We start from the raw sequence: 26,584 nt of genomic DNA on the forward strand, positions 1-26,584 counted from the left end.
ACTAGTTCGGTCAAGGGAACTGATATCTTTAATTTTGCTATTTCAGTTTTGATGTTGAAAGGGAGCTGAGGTTTGTTTGTTTGATTTAGATCTTCCTTAACATGTGCAGTTTGTGTATTCTTATCCTGTTTCTCAGTACTAGGCATTTCAGTCTGTGTTTCTACTGTTTTGCCTTGATTTCTCTTATTTTGATTGATTTCAGTAATTGTCTCTGTTTGAGTTTCAGTGGAGGTTATATCTACAATTTTAGGGGCAGAAGTATCTGGTGTTCCCCTAGGGAGGATTTGTAACACTTTGGTAACTGGAGCTTCTTTTATTATCTTAGTCTAGGTTTGGATGGATCTTTTAATGGGAGGTTCATTGTTCTTTTTACTTCTTAAGCTATATTGTTTGTGTACCTCATATATAGCTGACTCATATCCCTGTTTAAAATCAAAGGATTCACTAGATTCTAACTGCAACTGCTGCAACATATACAACTCTTGTTCTTCTTGAGTAAGAAAAACAGTGTCTTCATCTTTGGTTTCTAGTAAGTTTATCTGGGTATCATCCTCTCCTTCTTGGTCCTGTGGACCCTCAACATAGTTCTCTTGGAAGGGAGGCCTAATCTGTTGATCTGGTATAACATTCTTTCCAGTGTTAGGGTTCTTCCTAAAATTGGGGTTTCTTATTGGGGGTGGTTGTTGATTCTCCCATTGAGTTTTCCTTTCCATGTTTTCTAATCTATCCATTATTCTCTCTACACTCTTGGCTAAACTATCTATCTTTCCATCAGAAGTGGAAGTTTCCTCTTTAATTACAACTCTCTTTTCATTTCTCATTCTGGCTTTCTTGGCTAATAGGTTGGCCTCTACACTAACAACATTGCTTTGCATTTGTTCCAATGTTTCAGGGTTTCTTTCCCTTAACTGGTATGACATGTCAGTGTCAAAACCATCAGGGAATTTAATTAATGCAAGGTCAGGTGGAGGCTTAATATTAGCTAGGATTGCATTGTAGATATTATTAAACCGGGTACAATAATCCTGGACTGACTCATTAGGAGCTCTTCTAATGTTGTCATATTCAGAAAGTATTTGCAGAGGGTTTTTCTTTCTCTCCCATCTATCAATGAATAATCTATGAAAATTAGCTAAGTCTGCAATATGGTGGGCAGGTAAAGCTTTGAACCATTTCTTGACATCCCCAGTTAATGTTTGGGAAAACAACCTCATTTGGACATCTGATTCATCTATCTCATGCAACTCAAAATAGTCAGTCATCTTGTTTACATGCTGTTGGGCAGTGTACTGACCAGTAGCATCAAACAAGAAGATTTTGCTCTGATAATCTTGGGGCATGGCATGGAGTTGTGCAGGTAAAACCAGAGGTGCATATCGGTCTGCCATGGCTTGGATTCTGGCTTGACTAGGGGGTAAAGTGCTGGTAGTTGAGGAAGGGCTTGAACTGGATGGAGATGAACTAGATGATGGTGAGGATGGTTGATGAATAACTGGTTTAGGTGATTTGACTGTGGTAGATACAATTGGTGAGGTTGTGGTAAAAGAAAGGGTATTTATAGTGAGTGGAGTTTATGTAGAAACTTCTGGGGCAACAGTAGTAAGGGCAACTATTTCAACAGATTGTTGAAGGTCGTTACAATATACTCCTTCAGAAAATCTTTGTCCCGAAGTTAGGGTTTATATAGTATAACGGTAATTATTTTAGGATTGAGTATACTCATGTAAGGATTGTGTTCTATGATTGAATTTTCATTTATAATCGTGAGGTCATTTTAAAATTTGTGTTTTGAACACTTATTGGTTATAATTTTAATAGTCAAACTCTGCGCCTGCCGACTTCCAGGCTTTTTTAGAATCATCCTATCCTTCCTAATTTCTTCCGCTCACATCCTATCCGTCCTCTATTGGAATATGCCATGGCGTCATTTTTACTGATCTAACCATTTATAAACCTTAAGGGTGTCAGCATTGATTATATCGACTTGATTTCCTAATAGGCAATCGACAGTGATCATCACACGTCTAGGGGAGCGTGATTTGCACAGTCCTCCCATGACTTCGGGTTTTGGAGGATATGAGGTGGGTAATACCTCCACCCCTCCTAGTTGGACCAAGGCCAACACCCTATCATGGAATCTCATTGAGTTTTAATTGTTTTTGGAATCTTTCATCATGTGGTCGGTTTGGTAACGCTGTTATCTGCAGTGTAACACTTGTCCATACATTATAACATATGTATCAATATACTCAAAACAATTCGTATTTAAATAACAGTTTCTGTATAAGTCATACATGTATAATGTTCTTGGTCATATCCATCCTATATATCAATAAGTTAGCTTTCATCTTAAAATGTATTCATTCTTTTGTTTCTATCTCATCCATCATGTTGATATGTAGAATGAAACAAAATTATAGATATTCTCATCCATAACATAATTCATGATTTAGATTTTATAGCAAGGTTAATCAAGCACTGAACTTCATATTGGTATTCATATTCCAACGATGTTAATTAAATAACATATTTCATATTGGTATCCATGTACCCACAGAGTTAAGTAAATAACATATATCATGTATCAATAATGTTAATCAAACACATTTTCTTATGGGTATCCATGTATCGGCAAAATAAAATTCATTTCTACACGCGATAGTCCAAAATGATAGCCTTAAATATCTAACTAAAATAAAGCAGTCATATACAAAATAAGGTTTTAAGTTTGTCAAAATTAACACAAGTTTGGATGTCTTCAACATATGGCCTCTGTATCTTCCCAGGTAGTTGATCCAGGGCTATACTTGTCCCACTAGATCTTAACTTGGTCTACTAGGCGATTTCTCAGTTGTCGAACCCTACGTTCTAGTATACGTAATGGTTCGACTGAAATGGTTCCCTCATCTGATACCTGCAGTTCCTTCCATTTAAAGTAATGAGATTTGTCAGCTATGGAATGTTTTAATATAGATACATGAAATAAATTATGAACTTTATGCAAGTGGGGTGGCAGTGCAAGACGATAGGCAACAGGTCCAACTTTCTCTAGGACTTTGAATGGTCCAATAAATCGGGGTGACAACTTCATCCCTTTTCCGAATCGGATAGTGCTTTTATTTGGTCTGATGCAGACGAAAACCTGATCCCCTACTTCATAATTCCTATCTGTTCTGTGAGCATTAACATAACTCTTTTGTCTATCCTGTGCCTCCTTTAACCGTTGTCTAATTTGTTTTACCTGTTTCTCCATCTCTTGAATTAATTCTGGCCCCACTATCACCCGATCTTCTAACCTGTCCCAACTTAACGATGTCCTGTAAGGTTTGTCGTACAATGCTTCAAATTGAGGCATTCCAATTGAACTGTGGTAACTGTTATTGTGTACAAATTCGACTAAGGGAAAGTACTTTTCCCAGTGTGTTTACTGGTCCATAACATATATCCTCAGCATATCTTCTAGCACTTGGTTCACCCTTTCTGTTTGTCCATCAGTTTTAGGATGATAGGATGTACTTAAATTTAGTTGAGTTCCAAAGGCTGATTGCATACTAGTCCAAAATCTTTGAGTGAATCGTGAGTTTCTATCTGATATGATCTTCTTAGGTACTCCATGAAATCTGACAATTTCATTTATAAATACCCGAGCTATGTCAACAACTTCGTAAGTATCTCTTACGAGAATAAAATGGCCTCTTTTCGTTAATTTATCCACCACAACTATAATGGCATTATGCCTTTGTGGAGTAAGAGGTAGCCTGACGATAAAATCCAGAGAAATTATCTTCCATTTGGTCATAGGAATGTCATGAGGTTGTAGGAGATTTGTTGGGTGACAATGGTCAACCTTCACTTGTTGACATTCTAGACATTTTGCCACGAATTGGACAATATCGCATTTCATGCCTGCCCAAAAGAAGAGTTTCTTTATATCAACACATTTTCTTTATGCCAGGATGTGCACAATACAATGCTCTATGGGCTTCCTTAAGGATGGTGTTTTAGAGATCTTCACTATCGGGGATGTACATCTTTCCATGAAATCGCAAAGTTCCTTCATCTTCTAATTCATATCCCTCAAATTTAGGTTCTTTTGGATTTTTACTTTCAAGCCCGGATCTTACTTTTAAATACTGTCTCTCAAGAGATTTTTTAGTACTTGCTTTCTCAAGTCTACCTTGATGGGTACGAGGGAGAATATTCGTGGTCTTCTACTTGAAGCATTTGCCACCACATTCTCTTTTCCTTTAATGTATGGAATTGCAAAGTCATACCACTTAGGAATTCACTCCATCGTCTTTGCCTAGCGTTCAAGTCTCTTTGTGTAAACAAATATTGTAAACTTTGGTCGTCGCTTTCGAGCATAAAGCTTCTTTCTACCAGGTAGTTTCTCCATATCTTTAAAGCTAGCACTACATCAACTAACTCTAAATCATGTGTGGCATAGAGTTCTTCATGAGGCTTGTAGTTTGCGGTGGGGAGTGAAAAAATATGGACGAGAAAACGAGACTATGCTACCAAAATCGGGGTTTCCCAAGTATTTCCCTTCCTAAAGCCATAGGCCAATAAGGTAGATTCCACAGGACTAGGATTGAAGATTAACCCCCCATTTTGTTGAAAATTGGGGTAGCTATGGGATGAATTTCCCCATAGGAACCCATCTACCCCAAAAGAAGCCCATCTTGCGCCAAAGAAAGAATTCCTAATTGGATAAAAGAAAATGTATTATTAAAGTGTTCTTAGCACTCCTCCTTGGTGTGACAACTTTATTTGGGCAAAGCATCATCAAAGAATTTTGGTAAATATATATTTAGAAGAATTTTTATTAATTACGTTGTGAGCAAAATGAGGTTTCTCATCAAGTCGACTTTACTAATTAAAGGGTGACATTAACTCTCATGGCACCCGTTCCTCCATCGAATTGTATAAATAGAGAGCCTTTGAGCTCATTCATTCACATTGCGAGCAACTTGTTCAAAAAGGTTGATCTGAGGCATTCACAGGCTTTGAGAGCCCTAGACGAAATGGGGAAGGGTAATTTTGATGGTTCCTTCTTGTGACTAATGGCAGACCGAATTTGAAACGAAGTTTTTGTGCTTGATTTGGCAACCTTTCTCTAGAAGATATGGTCAAGATGTATTACAGGAGGGTCGAGCCCTAGAAGAGGAGAAGACCAGAGGTTATTTCATCATGGAACAAACCCAAAGTATAGGCCGAGATCACTTGTGAGGCAGTGCTGAGGTTAGTGAATCTAAGAACGACTTCTGTGGCAAGTTTGGAGGCAAATTCTTTGAATACTAGCCACAAGTTGGATCAGTTTAGAACCATGGCATGTAAATCTCTTTTGAGAGAGCCGCAAGGTCTAAGAGGTTGCTGATGAAAGGTTGGAATTATCACAAGTACAAAACAAGGTTTTTGTGGAGATTTGAGGCCATAATTAGGGGTGTCACTGCTGCTTCACGAAGCCCTAACCAGGGCCGAAAATCTCAGGTTCATTTGCATAGGTCTGAAATAAAGTGACCTATATGACAATGACCTTGATGCATGATAGTGACTTATGATAATGTCCCTATGATGAGTGATGTATGATCACGTCCAGTATTCTTATGACAATGATGGTAGCATCCTTATGACAACAATGTCTCTATGACAGTAAAGTATGTGACTGATGAATGGCTTCAATGGTTTGCATTGTGATGGATGACAATATATTCGTGACATTAATGACTGTGATATATATGGTAGTACTCGTGCTCTTATGTATGTAGTGTTCATGATGACAAATATTCTTGACAGAGATAGATGCTACTTGTGTCAGTGATATGGAGGCATCTCCTTAATAGATTGGTCAGTTGCCATCTCATGATCTGGGATTTGCCCTAGGTGGGCTAATGTCACTGATGATAAAAGACTTATGTCTCATGATATTTGTACTTTGTATCTCAACTGAACATTTGAAGAATATCTAATAGAAGAAGACGAATTGATTATGGGTTTCCCCCCTTGTGGGGTTTTGCCCTGGTCTCTGACCAAAATCTAGGTTTCTCTATTGTGTATGCTTTTCTTCTACTGTTCCTTAGTGTTCCATTGCATTGTTGATGTTATTGTTCTCTCTATATAGTTGCTAATGATGATATGATGCTACGGGGAGAATGTAATGTTGAAAAAGTTTAAAAATACAATTATCTACAATAGAGAACAATCTAGCCCTAAAAATTAACACATTTAAGGTGAGGGAACAAAACCATGGTCAAAGCCCTTCCTCCTCCCAAGTCCCCCAATAATCCATGCCCAAAATACCCAAATGAAAAACAAGCATAAGCACCTGATTTCATAATGAAAAGCATACCTTTTGGGTCGGATTGCTACCTTCTAAGATATTCTCTTGAAAAATGGGCGAGGAAACAGATAACTAATGCAAATGGTGGAGATAAAAGGGCACATCACATCGGCTACAAGGTGGCTGTCAAGGGCTACTAGCTGCCAACAGGAAAAAGATGAATAGGAGAAACGTTGTCCTAGGGGTACCCACTTTTGGTGGGTAACAATTCATAAGGATAAAAGGAACAAGCTTGAAGCTTAAGGAAAGAAAGGAATAATTGTTGGTTACAACGAATCATCAAAGGCCTATAGAGTTTACATTCTAGAGCAACAACAGATTGAGGTTAGCCGAGAGTCACTTTCGATGAGAAAGTTGCATATTGGAAGTTTAACGAAGTCTTCGTGGATTGCTATGATGAAGTAAAGTAGGAGTTTTTTAGGAAACTTGACCCCCTTGTAGCTGACTCTCTGGAAGTGGAAAACTTCCTCTGGACTCACTGATTTGTCCCCTCGCTGTCTCTGCATCCCATTTCTGGGTTGAACTCTTTCGACTGACTGTTGCTCTCTGGAAAATCGAACTGCCAAGGAAACTCGCTCTTCCTGTGCCATTTCTCCATCAACCCATTGACCTCTTCTTATAATCTATAGTTGAGACTTCAACGACCACGATTAAAGTGTAATCGATGGTTGAGATCATCTCCAAGTCGATCCATGTGAGTTTCTAGAGAATTCTCACATTTCTCAATTAATTACTATTAATCAACCATTTTTCCTTAGTTAGACTTAGGAAAAATATAAATGATGGTTAATTAATTTGATTGAGCTATATCTAGGTGAAATTTTCAGAAATGATTTCTGGGTTTTGGAGATCTCTTGTATTTTAGCCTCTCCACAAAGTTGGAGACTAGAAGGCCATCTGATGCTACAAAATATAACCAGGAACATAAGTTAACACCCTCCTTGCATGTCGAGCCGCTTTCAAAATAACAATCATTTATACAACAAGAATCGAACTTTGTTTGTGTTAGGCTCGTTTATTGACAGTAATATGAAAACTTCCATGATTAGTTACTGATATCTTTTTGTTATGAATAAAATATTGATATAAATAATAATAACACATGATAAATAATGATTAATTAGTAATTAGTTATTGAAGAGGTTGCCCCTAAGGACATGACCGTTCATAAAGGGACACCTGCCTAGGGTATATAAGGAGGCCCTTGCTCTCATTTGTAACATCATTCTCATTCACACACACACACACATATATTCTTGTATCTTCAATGGAGATCTACATATTTCAAGTCTTTCGGAGTGTTTAACCTGCTATAACAAACCTTGTTCATTACATTAGTATCAAAGCATTCCTCTAAGCTTACGAACTTTGTTCGTTACATTGGTATCAGAGCCATGTGGTCTGATAACCAGGCCTGTGGCCATCAAATTATCATCAAGTTCCTTGTTGTTTCGATCAAGGCTTTTAACAGAGCAGTTGGATGTTCTCCATTTTTTTTTTTATCCGTCGGGACCTTGGCCACTTAAAAAAAATAAAATAAAGAAGATAAGAAAAATTTATAAAAAAAGGTTAAAAAAAATTATAAAAGAAAAGAGTTAAAAGAAATTTAAAGTACCAAAGAAAAAGAAGAGATTTAATTAAAAAATTATAGAAAAAATAAGGGAAATAAAAAATTAAAGAATCATATCTAAAAAACATTAAAATAATATTTAAAATTATATGAAAAATTATATATATAAAAAAAGTGGTCGTACTTGGTTGACGCCTGACCACTGGCATATCGCTCTGACCACACCACAACCACCAAAGAGTCATGGGCTCCGTTGCACAAACTTCGAACCCGACATTTGACAATTGACTAGACACTACCGCCACGACTGGTCTGCTTCCTGTTCTGCTGTTGTCGTCTTGCCAACAGTGTCAAGTTGCACTCTCACTGTTGACACCTTCTCCCCAACTCTTCAACCATCTACCTCCTTTGTTCCAGCAAAACTCGCAGAACGTCCAACTGCTAAAATTTCCTACTAGCCGCTATCCCTTCACTTCCATTCTTTCTGCATGGTGTGGCTGCCACCGTCCACAACAATCGCACTTGCCAACCACCATCCTTGGCAAATCCCTGGATTTTTGTCCAACAATCAACAATTACTCCATTTTGTACACATTTTCCATGGCGTGAGATATTGCATAAGTGTTCCGAACAAAATTCCGCTGCCATTCTATACTGATTCCATTGTCAGGAAAGACTATTGAATTGTGTCAACCAACAATAGTTGTTTAACCCAGAATCACATTCCTATATGTCTGTTTGTTTTATTTTGTCTAAGTCGTGACGGTTGGATTTTGCAAATCCAATTTAATTAAAAAGCAAAAGTTCATGAAATTTTCATAACTCGACGCAACGTTTAGTGAGTGTAATTTATCATTGGGCAACAAGAAATTCAAAAGAAAATAATTATTTCATAAGGGACTTTAAGAAACTAATAAAAGTCTTATTTATAAAAGTTAAAAGGAGAAATATATTATTATATCACCAAAGGAGAAGGACTTCAAGTAATTATAAAAGGTGGTTATTCAATCAACCTTTTAGTGGTACGGTTATATATCATAAAAGGAGAGAAAAATATTTATTATCACCAAAGAGAAGAAAAATAATAAAAGAAGTTGAAGTTGTTAAGAAAAATTATAATTTAGTATAGTAAGGAACTTAAAAAAAAAGCTATATATCTTTATATAGAGTCCAAAGGAAGAAAAAAAACCTTGAAATAATAATAAGATTTTGAAGGTTATATATATATATATATATAAAGATTCGGAAGGGTTACTTTCTAAACCCTAATCTCATCTTGATGAACACAAATCGAGTCTAATTTGGAAATAAAGGAAGGAAAATTTCCAGAAACCTCATATAATTATGCGTCAATGCTATTTAGAATTAAAGGGTTTATTGCAAGAAAAGATGTTACTATTGCTATCTCGCTGGCCGAAGAAAAAAATTATATAAGACCTAAAATTGCAAATCAATTAGTGATTCCTGAGTCAAATATAATCGGAAAGTTAGACTATTTTGGCAACAAAAAAATGGCATAACCAATTTATAATTAAACATTGGGGATTATACATTTATATTGCAATTCTTAGTTCAAACCCTATGGAACAATCTGTTGATTTTTGGTAGCATCGGATGTGCTCTAGGCATGAAATTTGGTGGAGAGGCTAAGGCACTTGAGATCTCCAAGACCCAGAATCGCGTGGAGAAATTCCACTCAGATGAAGAGATATTAAAATAATTAATATTTTTAATGGGTCCCTAAGTCTAAACTTAGGAAAATAAAAATATTAATGTGTATTAATATAATATGGGTGAGAAAGTTCTAAGTGACGAGGATCAAGCCAATTCTAATCTTAGCCATTGATTAGGGACTTAATCTCGGTCGTTGATTCGTCAACAGGAAAAGTATAAGAGGAAGCTTGAGGGTCAGTGGGAGACACACCAAGAGAGATCAAGAATTTGATTTTTTGGCGCTGGGTTTTATGAGGAAATCGAGTTAGAGATCAGTTGCAGTGAAGGGCATTTCAGCAAGGGATTTCGATCCAAGGCTGAAGAATACATATTAGAGAGGCAACAAAGTGTCGAAAGAGGCAACAAAGAGCCTAGGAGGGCTGACACAGAGGCTAAGGAGGCCAATGCAGAGGACGGAGAAGCCGTAGAGGTTGATGCAGAAAGCCACAAAAGCTGATGCAGACAAAGCAGAGGGCTGTAGAGGTTGACGCTGGGCTGAAGAGGCTGCGCTGAGGAGGTTCTATGGGGTAGACTGAGAGCATATCAACCAGGAGAGGGTGATGCAGTTCCAGAAGAGTGCGTGGAACAACTTTCGCTGTCCAGCACAAGGAACAACCGGAGTCACTGTGGGGTTGATCATCCGGTTGCTGATTTGCCAGAATATCTGTCTCCGGAGAGAGGTACTACTGCCAAGGATATTCTCTGAAGGGTGAGCCATTTCTGGCACCCTAGTTGTATTAAAAAATCTGCTTAATAATAAAACCCTCATATATGCTGCACTGGTTTTCTCGAATTGGGTTTTTCTGGGGATGATTGTCCAAAAATAATGGTGTCCCTTGTGTTGTCTCAGTTTATTTCAGTTGTTGATCTGTATATTTGTGAAGGCTGCAATTGTGTTTACTTCGATGTTTATGTTATTAAATAACTTGTTAATGTAAAGAACATGTAGGAGATAGTGAATAAGATATTGCAGTAGGGGTTTTTGATATGTTAGATTCAGAAATTTTCACACAATCAAGGTGACATTATTTTGGGTTCACCCTGGATGGAAACTCAAAGGTCCTTCATTCTAAATACGAAGAAGTTTTTGACATTTTCATACAAAAAGAAAAAAAATATCACTACAAGATGTTACATTAAAGCCAGATTTAGTAGCACCAGAAGACATACACGATATTTCAAAAGTAATTTTTCAAGAAGATAAAAAGGTATTACAAAATATGCAAAGAGAAATTGAGAAAATCACTGTTGATAGAAATGGAAAAGGTTCTCGGCTTAAGGACCATAGTGAAAAATTATTGACGCAAATTAAGAAGCTTAAGAAGGACAAGAAGTCATTGGAAAACAAGGTACAATAGCTTATTGAGAAGGAAAAATCGATTGTAGAAGTCCAAGTCGAAGAAAAAGGAATAAACACTGATCCAACGAATATCATAATTCAAGAAGAAGACAAGGCAGTTGAAATAAAGACACACTTAGATGTTGCAGTTCAGACGATGAACATCCCAAGTGAAGGTTTTGTAACGCACTCAACCACATTGTCACCTGATTTAAATCAAAATATTGCCACACATGATAAAGAAAAGACAAACCAAAAGAACTCCTTATCTACATCCAAATCACAAGAACAAACATCTCAATCAATCTACGAATCTGTGTCACTTAAAACATAAACAACAAACTTATGTTTCGAAGACTATTAATGTCAGTGCAATTCAGCCTTGCGATAACAATACACACAAAGTACTTAGCAACCGCAAGATTTCACAGAAGATTGATTTATGATGGTCAATTTTTTTCTCAGTTCAACTTTTTTTATTTATCACTACAAGGATCATATCAACTTGTATCAACGAAGATGACAGTTTTGAAATGACAAGACATTCGAAACAGAAAAAAGATCAAGCCTTTTCATTAGCAAACTTTGAGGACAAAGCTTTTTTAGGAAGGCAATGTTATGAATAAAATATAGATATAAATAATGTAAATATAAATAATAATAACACATCATAAATAATGATTAATTAGTAATTAGTTAGTGAAGATGTTAAAATTGGCAACTAGGGCCAAACTCCACCTTGGACAACTCATATGATGGAGATGATATTTTTATTGGATTCCTCTTTCCGAGAGGTGCAAGATTGATCTAAAGATCATCTCATTTTGACAAGCAGAAATGGAATTATGAATTTATTTCTCCTATGGACAAATTGTCAAGGTCGGCTCCAATCAAATGTAGGCTCATGAAGCCCAACAGATGTGTCTCTTCACCCTCAATGTTGTGTATAAATAAGAGAGACCTTTTCCTCATTTGGACACCATCACTCAACACATCTTTCTCTCTCCTCTCCTCATTGGTTCATACAACAAAGGAGCAACTCTTCTTCTTCTCACGTTGACTTGGGTTGACCAAAAATTACAGGCAGAAATCACAGGATTGTTTTGGGCTATTTGCAGGGATGTTGACCAACGTTGATCGAGGGCCAAATCACCTTTTTTGACTGTGATTTTCAGGTAGATAATCTGATCTTTTGAGGCCGCATCTCTTGGCACGAAATTCGTGAAATTTGGAGTAGGTTGACCTGCATTGACCGCAACGTTGACTCTGTGTTGACCAAGTTTGACTGAGAATTTCAAGATTGTTTTGGGTTGATTCTGACTGTCTTTGGAGGCCGAGTTGGCTGGGTTTGATCGAGCTGATTTGGAGGAGATTTTCTGCTGGTTTGACCAACGTTGACTTTCTGGTTAGAGTATCCTCTTGACTACTATTTGGCTGGACTGTTTTCACTGTGATTGGGCAAGTAAATTTTGTATGATGTACTTGTTGATTTCTGGTAGCATTGGATGTGCTCTAAGCCTCAAAATTTGCAGGGAGGCTAAGACACGTATTCCAGAAAACCAGGAAATCGTTTTGGGAAATTCCACCCGGAGACAATTTTATTAAAATAATTAATTATTTTTAATGGATGCCTAAGTCTAAACTTAGGAAATTAAAATAATTAAAGGGTATTAGTAAAACTAGGTGTGAATCTTCTAGAAGAAGATGGAGATCGAGTCAATATTATTTGAGCCATTGATTAGAACTTAATCTAGGTTGTTGATTACTCAATAAGAAGATTATAAGGACTTCGATGGGCATTTGGAAGATAAATCGAGTGAGAGATCACAGATCGATTTTCTCAAGAGAGCAACACAACAGTTGCTGAAGAGGTCATCGAGGATATTTCTTGCAGTAAGGTGCAGGAATAGTTTTCCGGTTAAAGAGTTCCTTGATCCGGGGATACATTGCAGAGAAGGTAGAGAGAGATCCAAAAGAGGCAGCGTAGAGCCACACTGGGCAGCGTAAGCCATGCTGAGGCAGCGTAAGCCACGCTGAGGCATCGTAGAGGCCTTGAGTGTAACAGTCCAAAAATAAATATCTAATTAACTTTTCTAATTAACATTAAATTCAACTAAGAATAGTGCTTACCTGTCGTAGAAGTAGGCTTACCGCAACAAGGTTTTGGGGACGACTCTCCACCCAACCGTAGGCTCAATTGTGCAAGGATTTGCTACAACTGGCCACCCCCGAGCCCTCAATCAACGTACTACTGCCAGTGACTCCTATGTCTTAAAACACCATTCTCCCAAGAGAATGAAAGATAGAATCTTGGAAAGATGGAATGCAGGAATGCCTCTCATCTTCCTCACCATCTATTAAATAGAACAACATTGGAAGGGGAACCACATGCACACACTCCATGTGTCTACATGCAACTTTCTTTTGATTTTTAGCTTTCTTGTTTTATTTCTTTACTTTTCTTTTGATTTTTAGCTTTTCTTGTTTTATTTCCTTCTTTTTGATAGTTTTCTTGTTTTATTTCTATTTATTCTTATTTAGAGTTTTAGTATGGTTATTACTATTTTTATTATTTTTATTTATTTTCTTTGTATATATTTTTAATATCATTTATTATTTAACATTTATGATTTATTATTTTTATTATTTATTATTAAGTGATTTATTTATTATTATTTATTATTTCTATTATTAATTATTTTTATTATTTATTATTTATTATTATATTATTATTTATTATTATATTATTATTTATTATTCTTATTATTTGTTATTTATTATTAAGGGGAGGGATATTACATTGAGGAGATTCGTGGATTTGTTGAGGCGCAGATTAGATCCAGTGTCAGGATTTGGGGTGTGAGACCGGAGGGCCAGAGGATAGAGCATCTAGGCAGCATATTGATCAGCCAGAAGGAGTGACGCAATCCCCAGAAGGTGTGATGCAGAACAACGAAGTGACTTCGTAGAGGCAACTTGGGGCTAGCCATTCAATGGCTAGATTAGGGTCCAATCTCCAGTGATAGTGTGTAGTATTTCTCACTAATTTTTTGCCAGTCAGATTCTCCATATTGGATAGCCAGTAAGGCATCCAAAGATTGTATTCAGAAACTATTGCATAATAATACAAACCCTCAACTGCTGCACTGGTTTTCCTACATGGGGTTTTTCCGAGGATATTTGTCCAAAAACAACGGTGTCAATTGTGTGTGGTTATTTCTTCTTGCTTAGTTCTTGTTTTCGCATATAATTTAATTAGTGAAGGCTGCAACAGTATTGACTTCGATATTTATAGTGTAACACAGTAAATAAATTGTATGAATTAACAAGTAGGAGAAGTAATATCAGTTTGTTGCAGTAGGGATTTGGGTCTCCAAATTTTCATATGGTATTGGATCCGTTGGTGAAGCAAGAGAGCAGACCGGAAGAGCCCAACGTTGAAGAGGAGGGAGATCAAAGTGTTGTGTAGGCAACCATTCAAATCCCCAAAGGGATTGTGCAGTCCAAGCCAATAGGGCAAGATTCTCAAGGAAAATCTCTCTTTGAGTGAGTTGATAGAGGTAAGATTTCCAGTTCGTGATTTGTTAGTGGCAGAGGGAGCAATGCAACATCAGATTCAACTCTGAGTAGTCTTTAGGTGAGACATAGTTTTCTGCAGCAGTTGTTAGGTCAAAAAAAAGTCAGAAGAAGGAAGAAGACACTTTTTGAGGGAATTTCTTCCTCAGTGAATTCTGAACCAAGCAATTCTATTTCTCAGTTGCTGAGTAGCAGTAGCGAGGAGTGGATCTATTAACTCCAGCAGGGAATGCCTAGGCCAATCTAGTAGTTGCGCAGAGGAGAGGGGGAGCAGTTCGAATTTTGTTGGCAGAAATGGCAGCTAATGGGCTGAGCGATTAAGATCGATTGGAAGGAGCATCCAAATATGTGATTTGGAAGGCTAGAATCTTCTGCCTTCTAGATGAGTATGTTCTCAAAGCCTATGTCGATAGTGTGGTAGCTAAACCTGCTGATACATATCCGCTCAAGAAGTACAAGGTTGAGATGGCGAAGGCCAAGAGGTTGATCCTCGATGGAGTGAGGGATCATGTTGTATGTCACATTACTGGCAAAGGGACGACCAAAGAGATGTGGGATGCCTTGGCTACATTGTATCAAGGATCTTTCGAACAACAAAAGATTTACTTTGAGGAGAAAATGAGATTCGCGAGGATGCAAAAGTGGGAACGCATTGATCCGTTCCTATCATAGCTTCAGGAAGTCCAAGATCAGTTGGCAGCTATAGGATCATCACCTCAGCCTACAGAGATGGTGAGGTTGGCCCTGAACTCAATCTTAGAATAATGGCAAGTATTGGCCAGAGTATCCTAGGCAGAGAGAAATTGCTGGATTGGGAAGGGATGTGGGCTGCTCTTCAATAGGAAGAGATGAGGCGAGACTTAGTCAAGTGCAAACTTGATGGCATTAGCAACAGTGGGACGAAGCCCAAGGAGGAGGAGGAGAATGCAGTGCTTGCATCAAAGGGGCAGCAGGAGTAGCATAGGCGGAAGAAGGTGTTGATTTGGGGTAGCATCGGATGTGCTCTAGCCACGAAATTTGGTGGAGAGGTTGGGGCACATGAGATCTCCAATACCCAGAAAGGGTTTGGGCAGATTGTAAACAGATCAGGAGATATTAAAATAATTAATATTTTTAATGGAGTCCCCAAGTCTAAACTTAGGGAAAATAAAATATTAATGTGTATTAATATGAATCTGTGTTAGAATGGTCCAAAAGACATGGATCAAGCCGGATCTAATCTTAGCCATTGATTAGGGACTTAATCTTGGCCGTTGAGATGTCAGCAAGAAAAGTATAAGAGGAGGCTTGAGGGTCACTTGGAGAATACACCAGAGTGATCAGTCATTCTATTCTCTAGAGCGGGGTTTGTAACACCAAAAATATATATGTTGGTGATGATAGATCTCTTAGTGTTGTAGGGACTGGAACTATTCATCTAGACAATGGTCAGTTTAATGATGTATTATGTGTTCCAACCTTATCCTACAACCTTCTATCTGTATATCAGATAACTCATTCAGGTGAAGGTAAAATCGTTGAATTCTCACCTCATGATATTGTAATTAAGGACCAAAGAGATCCTAGACATATTTTAGCTACTGGCATTGCTGATGATTCTACAAGGTTGTATAAGGTTAACAACTTTGGGTCATCAACTCTTCCCTCGGTATTTGTTGCTCATAATGATGAAGTTAGCAAACTTTGGCAGGAGCGATTTGGTCACTTAAACTATCGCTCCCTTCAAAATCTATTTAAAGAAAATATGGTGACAGGTCTTCCTATGGTATCTTGTAAAGATGGTGTTTGTTCCAGATGTGTACTCGGAAAACATCATCGGGATAGTTTTGAAAAACGTGCCTCTTGGCATGCCTCAGCCCCTTTACAGCTTGTGCATGGTGATTTATGTGGTCCACTTCCAGTTGTTTCATTCTTTGGCTACAAGTATTTCTTAACTTTCATTGATGATTTCTCTAGACGCACTTGGGTACACTTCTTAAAACTCAAGAGTGAAGTATTTAACATGTTGTTGACATTTAAAGCCTTTGTTGAGAAACAATCTAGACATCAAATTCTTAAGCTAAGATCTGATAATGGCGGAGAATATGTTAATAACAAATTCATCAACTTTTTCACTGAGCATGGAATTCAAATGCAACATACTGTTCCATATACTCCACAACAAAATGGTGTAGCTGAAAGGAAGAATCACACCTTAAAGGAAATGGCTAATTGTATGCTTCAATCTAAAGGACTTAGTCCTAATTTCTGGGTAGAAGCAATTAACTGTGCAAATTACGTAGTAAATCGCACTCCTACTAAGGTTTTAAGGAATATCACTCCAGAAGAAGCATGGAGCTCAATTAAACCAGATGTAAGTCACTTTCGTGTTTTTGGAAGTGAAGCATGGGCCCATATTCCAGATGAGAAACATAAATCTTTAGAACCTAAGAGTGAAAAATGCATTTTTGTTGGATATTCTGAAGATGTCAATGGATATAGACTTATGCCACTTAAGTCCAAAAATATTATCATTAGAAGAGATGTAAAGTTTGTTGAAATAATATCGGCCTACGAGCCTAGTTTGGCGGATGTGCCACCTCTCTCTATCCTTTCTACTTCTGAAAATATTTCTTCTTCAGATGATGACAGCGAGGATGACAATCCTCCCCCACCTTCTTAGGGTCCTCCTTCATCTCCTTAGCTTCCAAAATGGGTCCGTGCTACTCGGGATGCAACAGGTGCTCTTGTAGGTGATCCTACAGATCAACGATGCACACTTTCTCAGTTTGATAGAGCCTCTTCTTTACTGGCTCAAGCTTCAACGAATTATGATCCTGACACCTTTGCAGAAGCTTCAGGCCATCCAGATTGGGACGCAGCTATGAATGAAGAATATCGTTCATTATTGGCAAATGATACATGGGATCTTGTTCTTCTTGCAAAGGGACGAAAACTTGTTAGATGCAAATGGGTTTACAGAACCAAGTTTGGACCAGATGGAAAAGTTGATAAACATAAAGCTTGTCTTGTTGCTAAGGGTTTTTCACAAGTTGAAGGCATTGACTATAGTGAAACCTTCTCCCCTGTTGCCAAAATGAACTCTATACGCCTTGTTCTTTCCCTTGCTGCCTCTTTCAAATGGGAAGTCCATCAGATGGATGTTAAATCTGCCTTCTTGCATGGGGACTTGCATGAAGAAATCTATACGGAAAAACCTCTTGGCTTTATACAAATAGAATCCAACCTTGTATGTCGGCTTAAGAAATCCCGTTATGGTCTCAAGCAAGCCCCTCAGGCTTGGTATGCCAAAATGGATAGCTTTCTTTTAGATACTGGCTTTTCTAGGTGTCATTCTGACAATACTGTCTAGACTCTACACCAAAAAAGTGGGTAAGTCTCTTAGCATTCTTGTTCTTTATGTTGATGATCTTATCCTTTCTGGTAGCGATCCCAACCTTATAAACCATGTGAAGTCTAGCCTTAAAAAGCAGTTTGAAATGATAGACTTAGGACACTTGCATTATTTTCTTGGTCTTCAAGTCTTTCAATCCAGGGAAGGTATTTCCCTTTCCCAGTCCAAGTATGCCTGTGATCTTCTACGCCACTTTCACATGGAAGACTGTAAGCCAGCCCCTTCTCCCTTTCAGTCTGGAGCCAAACTTTCAATCACTTGTACTTCCCCTGAAGTTGATGCTACCCCAAGTCATAGGACACGTCCTCCAAGGTCCCGTGTCCTGTATTTTACGTGTCGGACACGAAAACGGCCCTAAAATGCGTCGAAAACGTTTTTCATCCTGTCCTGTAAAATGTAAAATGTATTCGCCGATTTTCGTCGTGTCCTGCATCTGGAAAACACATATTCCGTTGATAGAAAACATTGCCTACATAAGCTGCAATTTTTTTTGAAAGAAACAGATAATTTTTGAGTGGGGCAGCTTAATGATCAAGTCTAAGCCCTAGTATTGATATTCTATTCAAGGTAATGTTAAATTCTTAAAGTAAAAGTGACATTCTCCTTAATCTTCATTTTCATCCTTTTACTTAAATTTTTAACATTACCATGAAATGACTCAGGATGTTTGAGAGTGGTTCTGGCCTCATTGGATTTCATATGGAGAAAGTAGAATTTTAGATTTCATTCAAAATGCAGCAGACTTATCAGTTTTTCAGGATTTCAGGATTGGGAGATTGTAATGTTTTCAGGTGACACCACCTGCCCGGGCTACCCTTGCCACCAGTAGAGGATGTGGTCTACCTCCTATAGCTCCTACTTCTAGTTCTTTAGCTTCTAGAGCATAGCAAACTCCATTGCCAACTCCACCAGCACCAGCATCTACATGTAGAGGGAAAGGGAAAGCTGTGGCATTTTCTCGCAAGAGGGGCAGAGGAAATCAATAGGATTAGACTTTAGTTGTTTTCTTATGTGCTTGTAAGTTGTACATGAACAATGAACATTGAATATTCAAGAATCAAGACCAAGCATATCACATTCTAATTTTTAAATAGTAAATTTTGATTCTATTTTTTTTTTAAGTGAACTATGAACTTTGAGAAGTAATTATATTTTAATTTGATTAGATAAGCTGCAACCTGCAATTTAATATGGATAAAAAACTATATTTCGGTATATATATATATATATATATATATATATATATATATATTTTATTAAATATATATAAAACATGTCCCCCGTGTCCTGTTTCCAGGTCGCTGCGTTTCGTATTGAATACTTGTTTTTACGTGTCCTCCATGTCTCATGTCCTCGTGTCATGTGACTTAGATGCTACCTTATATTGTCATCTTGTAGGAAAACTTTTGTATCTGACCCATACCTGTCCCGACCTTTCTTTTGTTGTTGGCTTTATTGCCCGGTTCATGCAAAATCCACATGAAAGTCATTGGAAAGCAGCTAAAAGAATACTTCGTTATGTTCGAGGTACAGTTCAATTTGGGATTCATTACAGTGCAGAAGCATCTCCTCTATTGGTTGGTTTCATTGATTCCAATTGGGCTGGTGACCCTGATGATCGGAAGTCTATTGCAGGTTATGTGTTCACTCTTGGTTCCGGACCTATTACATGGGCTTGCAAGAAACAAAGTGCCATTTCTCTTTCTTCAGCAGAAGCAAAGTATCTTGGCGCCGTATAAGCTAGTAAGGAAGCCCTGTGGCTTTGTCAGATCCTGTCAGAGTTTGGCTTTCAACAACAGCGTCTGACTACACTTTGGTGTGATAATCAAAGTGCCATTCAACTATGCAAAGATCCAGTCCAACATCAGCGCAACAAACACATTGAACTACACATGCACTTCATCAGAAAGCTCATTCATTACTATGTTCTTGAAGTGCAATATTGTTCAACCGATGATCAAGTTGTAGACATCTTTACAAAGGCTCTCACAGAGGCGAAGTTTACTAAACTTTGATTTATGGTTGGAGTTCAGGAAGTTGTTACTAAGGGGGGATAGGCTCTAATGCCTCCTTCCTTCTCCTATTGTGTCATATTTGTACATCCTTCAATTCTGTCCCAAGTTGTTCTTAAGGGGGGATGTTAGGATATTCCGACACATAGGAAATAGTTAAGTATAACTTGGTCTAGTGTAGAGTTAGGTAAAGTGTGTTTCTTTACTATGTACTTTTGTAACTTACAATCTGACGGTCATGATATGTTTTAGACATGAAGTGATCTGACGGTTCATTCTCTCCTCGGTATTACCGACACTTGATCTGTGGCTTAACACCCGATTGGTCCATGATCTCTATTTAAAGAGCATGGAGGGTCATTTGTAGGGTGACCGTTCATGAGAGAAGCTTATGTAAATTTTTTTTCTTTTATTAATAAATATCCTGAAGTGGCCGCGTTGGCTCAGACCGTGGACTGTCTCCCTCTTTGAGGGTTTTAACCACGTCAAGGATATTGGTGTATTGATCTGTGATCTGTTTGTGAGCAGTGTCCTTTGGTGTTCTATCTGAGCCTTGAGGAACTTACCCTGTAAATTCCTATACTGAAGGGATTTAAGATTATGGGGGAGAGGAATCTTTTGGATTGCCTCAACTCTTTCAGGATCAATATTGATTCCATCTTTAGAAATGATGTGACCAAGTAATTTCCCTTCAGTTACTCCAAAAACAGACTTAGCCGGATTTAAAGAAATCCCATGCTCTCTACATTTATCAAAAACTTGCCTAACATGACCTATATGACTAACACCATCCTTAGAAAAAGCAGTAAGATCATCCTGATAAATTTCGATAATCTTCCCAATTAAACCCTTGAAGGCATAATCAGTAGCCCTTTGAGATGTAGCCCCAACATTGGTTAATCCAAACGACATTCTAATATATTCAAACGTACCCCATGGTATGGTGAATGTAGTTTTGTGGCGATCCTCTTTCTTAACCTATACCTGGTTATATCCAAAAAAACCATCTAGCAATGACATCAGTCCAGAACCAGTTACTCTTTGCAACATAGTCTCCACGTTTGGCAAAGGGTAATTATCTTTCTTACATGCTAGATTAAGGTTTTGAGAATCGACACAAATTCTAATTGTACCATTCTTTTCTCTAACAATTACCAGGTTGGAACACCATGTTGAATGCCTCATTTGAGCAATAATTCTTGCTGCAAGCATCTTTGAAAGCTCCTTTTGAACCAAAGGGGCTAACTTAGGATTTATTTGCCTAAGCTTTTGATGAAAGGGTTTAGCATTTTCATCTTTCAAGGGGATAATGTGCTCCATGACATCTTCCCTATAACCTTTTAATTCATCATAAGAAAATGCTAAAACATCCCGATATTCACGAAGTAAATTGGTTAACTTTTTCCTTTCTTCATCATTAGTACCCTTACCAATTTTGATAATCTTTGGATCACTAGAGGTACCAATGTTTACCTCGATGAATTCGCCTGGATCCATTTTATTTTCCTCTTTCATCTTTGTGGCATCATGCCGATCAAAGTGTTGTTCTAAAGAAACCACATTCCTAGGAGTAGGATTTATAATATCTTCATGATCATTAGATCCATCCTCCTTAAAATCTATCCGAAAATTTTCAAACTCATCCAAATTATCAAGAAAACGAATCACTTGTTTCTCATCATCAAAAACTTGCCAATGCTCTGAGTTATCTAGAACAGAAGGCCTAAATATAACTTCCATTTTCGTCTTATCCTTGATCAACCCATCAGATAACTGCAAAGTAGAAGCAACTACAACAAGCTCACCTGCCAGACTATTCTGTTCTCTTGGGATAACTTCAAGGTCAAGGGCATCAAAGTATTCCATAGTATCCCATACAACATTTCGATAATTCCTTAACCTTTGATTTTTACATGTAAATTTATTTTTAATTTGCATGATAATTAAGTCAGAGTCCCCCTTGATGCTAAGCAACTTAACCCTTAAAGCCTTAGCCAACTCAAGACCCAACAACAAAGCTTCATATTCAGCAACGTTGTTGGTTGTTTCAAATTCCAATCGATAGGCAAACTTGAAAATATGACCAAGGGGAGATTTTAATACTATTCCTGCACCTTTACCATGCCTAGACGATGCACCATCAAAATACATGTACCAAACTTTATCCTTGAGATCCCCAATCTTTTCATCAACCTTATCATCGGGAATAACTATGGAATTAGACAGAATAACATAATTCCCAATGTCAGATTGTTCTTTAATTATCTCATTATGAGGTCTCTTAGGATCTTCAACATGGAACCTTCTCTCGGGCTCTTTATTAAGTCTTACAAACCCATCACCTCTAGGAGAAGGAATCATAGCATATGACCAATTCATTTGAATACCTCCTCCTAGATCAGAGGCCCATTTTCTAGATAAAAGCATACCCCAAGCATCAGGGACATCAACAACAACAATGTCCATAACAATCATAATGTCAGGGTAAAGCGATAAATGAACTTGTAAATCCTTGATTAACCCATGAAATTCAATCTTCTTAGAATCCATGGCACAGATATTGTAGTAAGGCGTAGATACTCTTAAATTAAGCTGTTCCATGACCCTCTTGGTCATGACACAAGCTGATGCACCAGAATCAAGCATACAATTATTCAATTTATATCCATTAACCATCAAAGTAATAAAGAATGGCTGATGATCCTTATTATCTGAATCCAAACTTTGCAAATATATAGGAGCATCTTGATAATCAGCTTTAGGTGATTTCTGTTGAGAAACATTCACTTGAGGAGCTTCAATAGCTTTTAGTAACTTAGCCCTTTGGGAAGGAATCTTCGTAATCTCGGCGACATGAACCCAGATTTTTGCATTATCAAACCAACTTCTTAAATCGATATCTAATCCAGAGTTTGAACCAAATAGTTAGGATTATTCCCAAATCACTTTTACATAGAGTCGATCTATAACACTAGGACTTGCCTAAGATCCTAGTGACAAGGGACATTCCGGTTTTGGGGTGACACTGAAAGAAAACTCTGCCGACCATTCGAGAATGGATCTGTGAGACAAAAAACCTCCCAGAATGTAGGTTGTCACCAGAAAAGTAGGTTTACCTAGGCAATTACATACATGATACAGATTTGCTGAGATTATTTACATCATATACATGCAAAATGGGTTTACATTATAACATGATGATCAGGGTGATGATCATAGCTGGACGACATGTACACATCGATTAGGCGCTATCCCTTTTGATAAAAAAAGGGGTGTACTGCTATGAGTCGTTGACACATAGTGGTCAACAGGTGCTTCACTGCGAATACTATTAAGGGTTGACACAGCTGCAAAAGAGAACTGTTGGCTTGCCCTTAACAGGGGATGCACCCAATATTCTGTTAAGAGACAGAAGGTACACCCCCCAACAGGCTAGGGTGTATTTTCCTTCACCCAAGTGTGTGGCAGGTGCGCTTCTGTGTTCACAAGGCGGTCTGGTGTGGTGTGCACATACCATCTACATTGTTTTTAAGTTATCAATTTTATGAGTTCATATAATTATAAATTCTCTAATATTATTCTTGGAAACTTTTCTGTAACATAGTTGGCACTTCAATATGCAATATTCTTAAAATGTTTATGCCATTCCTATTGCATAGAGCTTGATCAGGGTTTGTGCATTCATGTTTCTGATGCTTGACCTATACAATGTGTGTTTCCTGTATTCTCAAGAGGAATAATGTTAAATGCAGCCTTTCTTCTGCTGGCAATGTTCTGTTTTTTGGATAAAGGAAACGGCAGTGCTCCAGGTTGCAATATAATCAGAGTATATGTTTGTTTGTGGGTTAGAGGATGAATTTGATACTTTAAATTTTGTTTCTTCACTTGACAAACATTCCTCACATTGTTCTATATTTTAATTTTCAGAAGCTGACAATGATCTGCAGAGGGAAGTTGGTGGCTATGAGAGTGTGGTTGTTTTTCGACCTATTAAGGTTGTTGATGAGGATCTTCTTGAAGCCTTCAACAGGCTGCCAAGAGGAATGGCTCCAGGTGATTGTATCCTTGAATGTTCTGTTGACAGGTGTGCCTGATGTGCAAATTGTTTAGCATGTGCCTTTGGCTTCTTCTATGGATGAGTTATGACATGCACACATGCAATAAGATAGTTTTTTTCCTTAGTATGCAATGCTGTTCCTCTTCCTTGTGAACTGTTTCCTTCATTTTAATTTGATTTACATTTGAGAAAGTTGTGTTGTACTGTTAGTTTTCAAGGATTTTGGCAAATGATAAAACAAACTGGACTTTCAAAAGAGGAAATGGTCATATAGCAGTTGAATGCTTTTTTCTTTTCCTATATACTATGGAGGGAGTTGTCAATGTTTTTCTTGTCTTCTTCTCTAGTGTATGTACGTAAGTTTTTACTCTTCTTATTTAGGTCTCTTTGGTCATCTTTTGGGTTTAAGTTGTTCTTCTTAACACCTCACTAGTTATGGATGCCATAGTAGTTGGAGTAGACTTGCTGATAAAGGAACTTGGAAGAAAGAGTGCAGGAAATAAACGCCTTTGTTTAATTACAGGTGCTCAATCCTTGATCAAAGAACCTGAAGAAGGAACAAAAGAGGACCAGGTAGACATAATTGCTAACCAGATGGAAGAGCATGATATCCAACTTGACATTGTAATTTTCCGACAGAGGATGCCTAGACGAACTAAATCAAAGTTATTCTGTGAAGATCTTTCCCTTTTAAACAGATTTTCGAAGCAAGCACAAGCAGAAGTGATAGTTGTTGAAAGTTCAACCTCACTATTGGGTGCTGTGGAAGCCAGGAACATTTTTCCAGTAACTGTATTTAGAGGTGACTTGGAGCTGACTCCTATGATGAGAATTCAGGTCAATTTCCTTTCATGTTTTTCTGCATGGTTTAGTTGGTATCAAAGAGGATTTATTCAATTTCAATTTGGTTGCCCAGTGATTTTGATTGTACCAGTCATGCATTATTTGACTTAGTCGCTGTCTATACTTGAAAGCCAATGAAAGGCACTGTCAAACATGCCTTTCAGTAACATTTTGAGAGACTGCTAAATTAAGGAGTCCTGATATTTCTTTTTTTTATTCTTTAGTTTATCTTGTATTGTAAGGTTGGCAGCTTACAATTGATTGTCTTTTGAATAATTTTGCGTATCCATTTTGTGAATTTCACCTTAAGCATCCTTGTCAAATCCAATCTGGAGTAAATTTTTTCCATGTAGGATTGCTTAAGAGTATTAATGAGTGATCAGCTTCTGGAATTTTTATAGATCCATGCTGCAAATATCCAATCTTAAGAATCGTTGTTAAGTGAATACTGGAATACGTTATGAATATATCATAATTCCAACTCTAATATGCAAATTCTCCATGTAATATTGCTTACATGCACTGGTAGATGGTTCATTTTAAGTTGCACAAATATAGATGTGGCATCTGGAACAAATATGGTTTTTTAGAAAATCATGACAATGTGACTAGGATATGATGAATAAATAACATGCATATCTTTTTTTTTTCCATGTAGCCAAGCACCCCAACCTCCAGCCCATAGGCAAGGGTAACATATTCTTCAAGGCTTAAGCCTGTTCACTAACAAGGTTCGGAGCCATCACAGCAGTATACTCGATATGAGCTCACATTTCACTTGTGGGAGTTGAACTTGCGTGGGGAGGATAACTTCCTCTTAAGGACTCGAGATAAACCCCATTGACTAATAACATACATGTATATATACTATATATGTTAGAAAACCATAAGAAATAAAATTTTAGATACCATTCATGAATTTCAGATTTGGAAATAAAGCCAAAGAGAGAGATATTATTAAGGGAGGCCCAAGCCTTCTATTGATAATTTGATTTGTAAGGGTCAGCATTTATTTATTTATTTATTTTATGTTTTTTTAAAGATTAAAATCTGTTTTATTAGTTTTATTGAACTGTTGTCCCCTAAGATGTTCACCTTGAAGAGAGAATAATGCCAAGGCATCCCCAATCCACTTTAGGTCTTGTTACTACTCAAATTGTATGTGTGATAAAAGCCCCAATCGTTAATGCACAATTTGAGGGAAACCTTTAGGAAGGTCACCCATTGTCACCTCAACAACTTGTCCTCTTGCTTTAGGTCATCTCTCCTTCAACTCAAGGGGAGTTTCTCTACTAGGATCACTAAGGCGAAGTCAATTAGGCAGTAGGGGATGTGTAGGATATTTTTAGGGTTTTTTGTAAAGAAGGTAAAAAGGAGTGATATGAGGATATGAAGATCGGTGCCAATATTGTATTAGGGTTATGGTGTCAAGAGGAATCTTGTGGTAAGATGAGGTCAAGAAGAAAACCCTGTTAAGTTGATCATCCACTTCTTGTGGATTAGGGCAAGAGGTTAGAACCCGACATAAATTAACCCCTTGGCTAATTTAGGAAAATTATGAAGTCACGACTCTACTATAAGGGATCTCTCTCAAGGGGAAAGCCTCCAACCACACAATCTACTATGGCATGAAGTGGAATCGAAATCCTTATTAAGGAATTTGGGAGTATGGCCTGGTAGAGAGAGTTAAAACTTACTCCAAAGCAACAAAGGGGAGTGTGTAAGAGGAGCCTCTGGACG

General features: G+C 37.6%; 1 protein-coding gene across 3 annotated transcripts in view; it reads left to right on the plus strand.

Annotated features, from left to right (window-relative positions):
* The window catches only part of LOC149181251 (ATP-dependent DNA helicase 2 subunit KU80-like), a 277,596-nt gene that overhangs the window by 110,805 nt on the left and 140,207 nt on the right, over positions 1-26,584 (plus strand). For 2 of the 3 annotated variants that reach the window (XM_089416529.1, XM_089416528.1), the window contains exons 4-5: positions 23,872-24,003; positions 24,435-24,838. In XM_089416529.1, the coding sequence (XP_089272655.1) occupies positions 23,872-24,003; positions 24,435-24,838 (536 nt within the window). Of the gene's footprint in view, positions 1-23,696; positions 23,754-23,871; positions 24,004-24,434; positions 24,839-26,584 lie in introns of all 3 variants that reach the window. The other variant, XM_089416527.1, reaches the window with a different exon arrangement.

The sequence above is a fragment of the Pinus tabuliformis genome, chromosome 3_2 (genome assembly GCF_031772625.1).
Source record: "Pinus tabuliformis cultivar Carrire ecotype Pingquan chromosome 3_2, CPIR1, whole genome shotgun sequence".
Lineage (NCBI taxonomy): Eukaryota > Viridiplantae > Streptophyta > Pinopsida > Pinales > Pinaceae > Pinus > Pinus tabuliformis.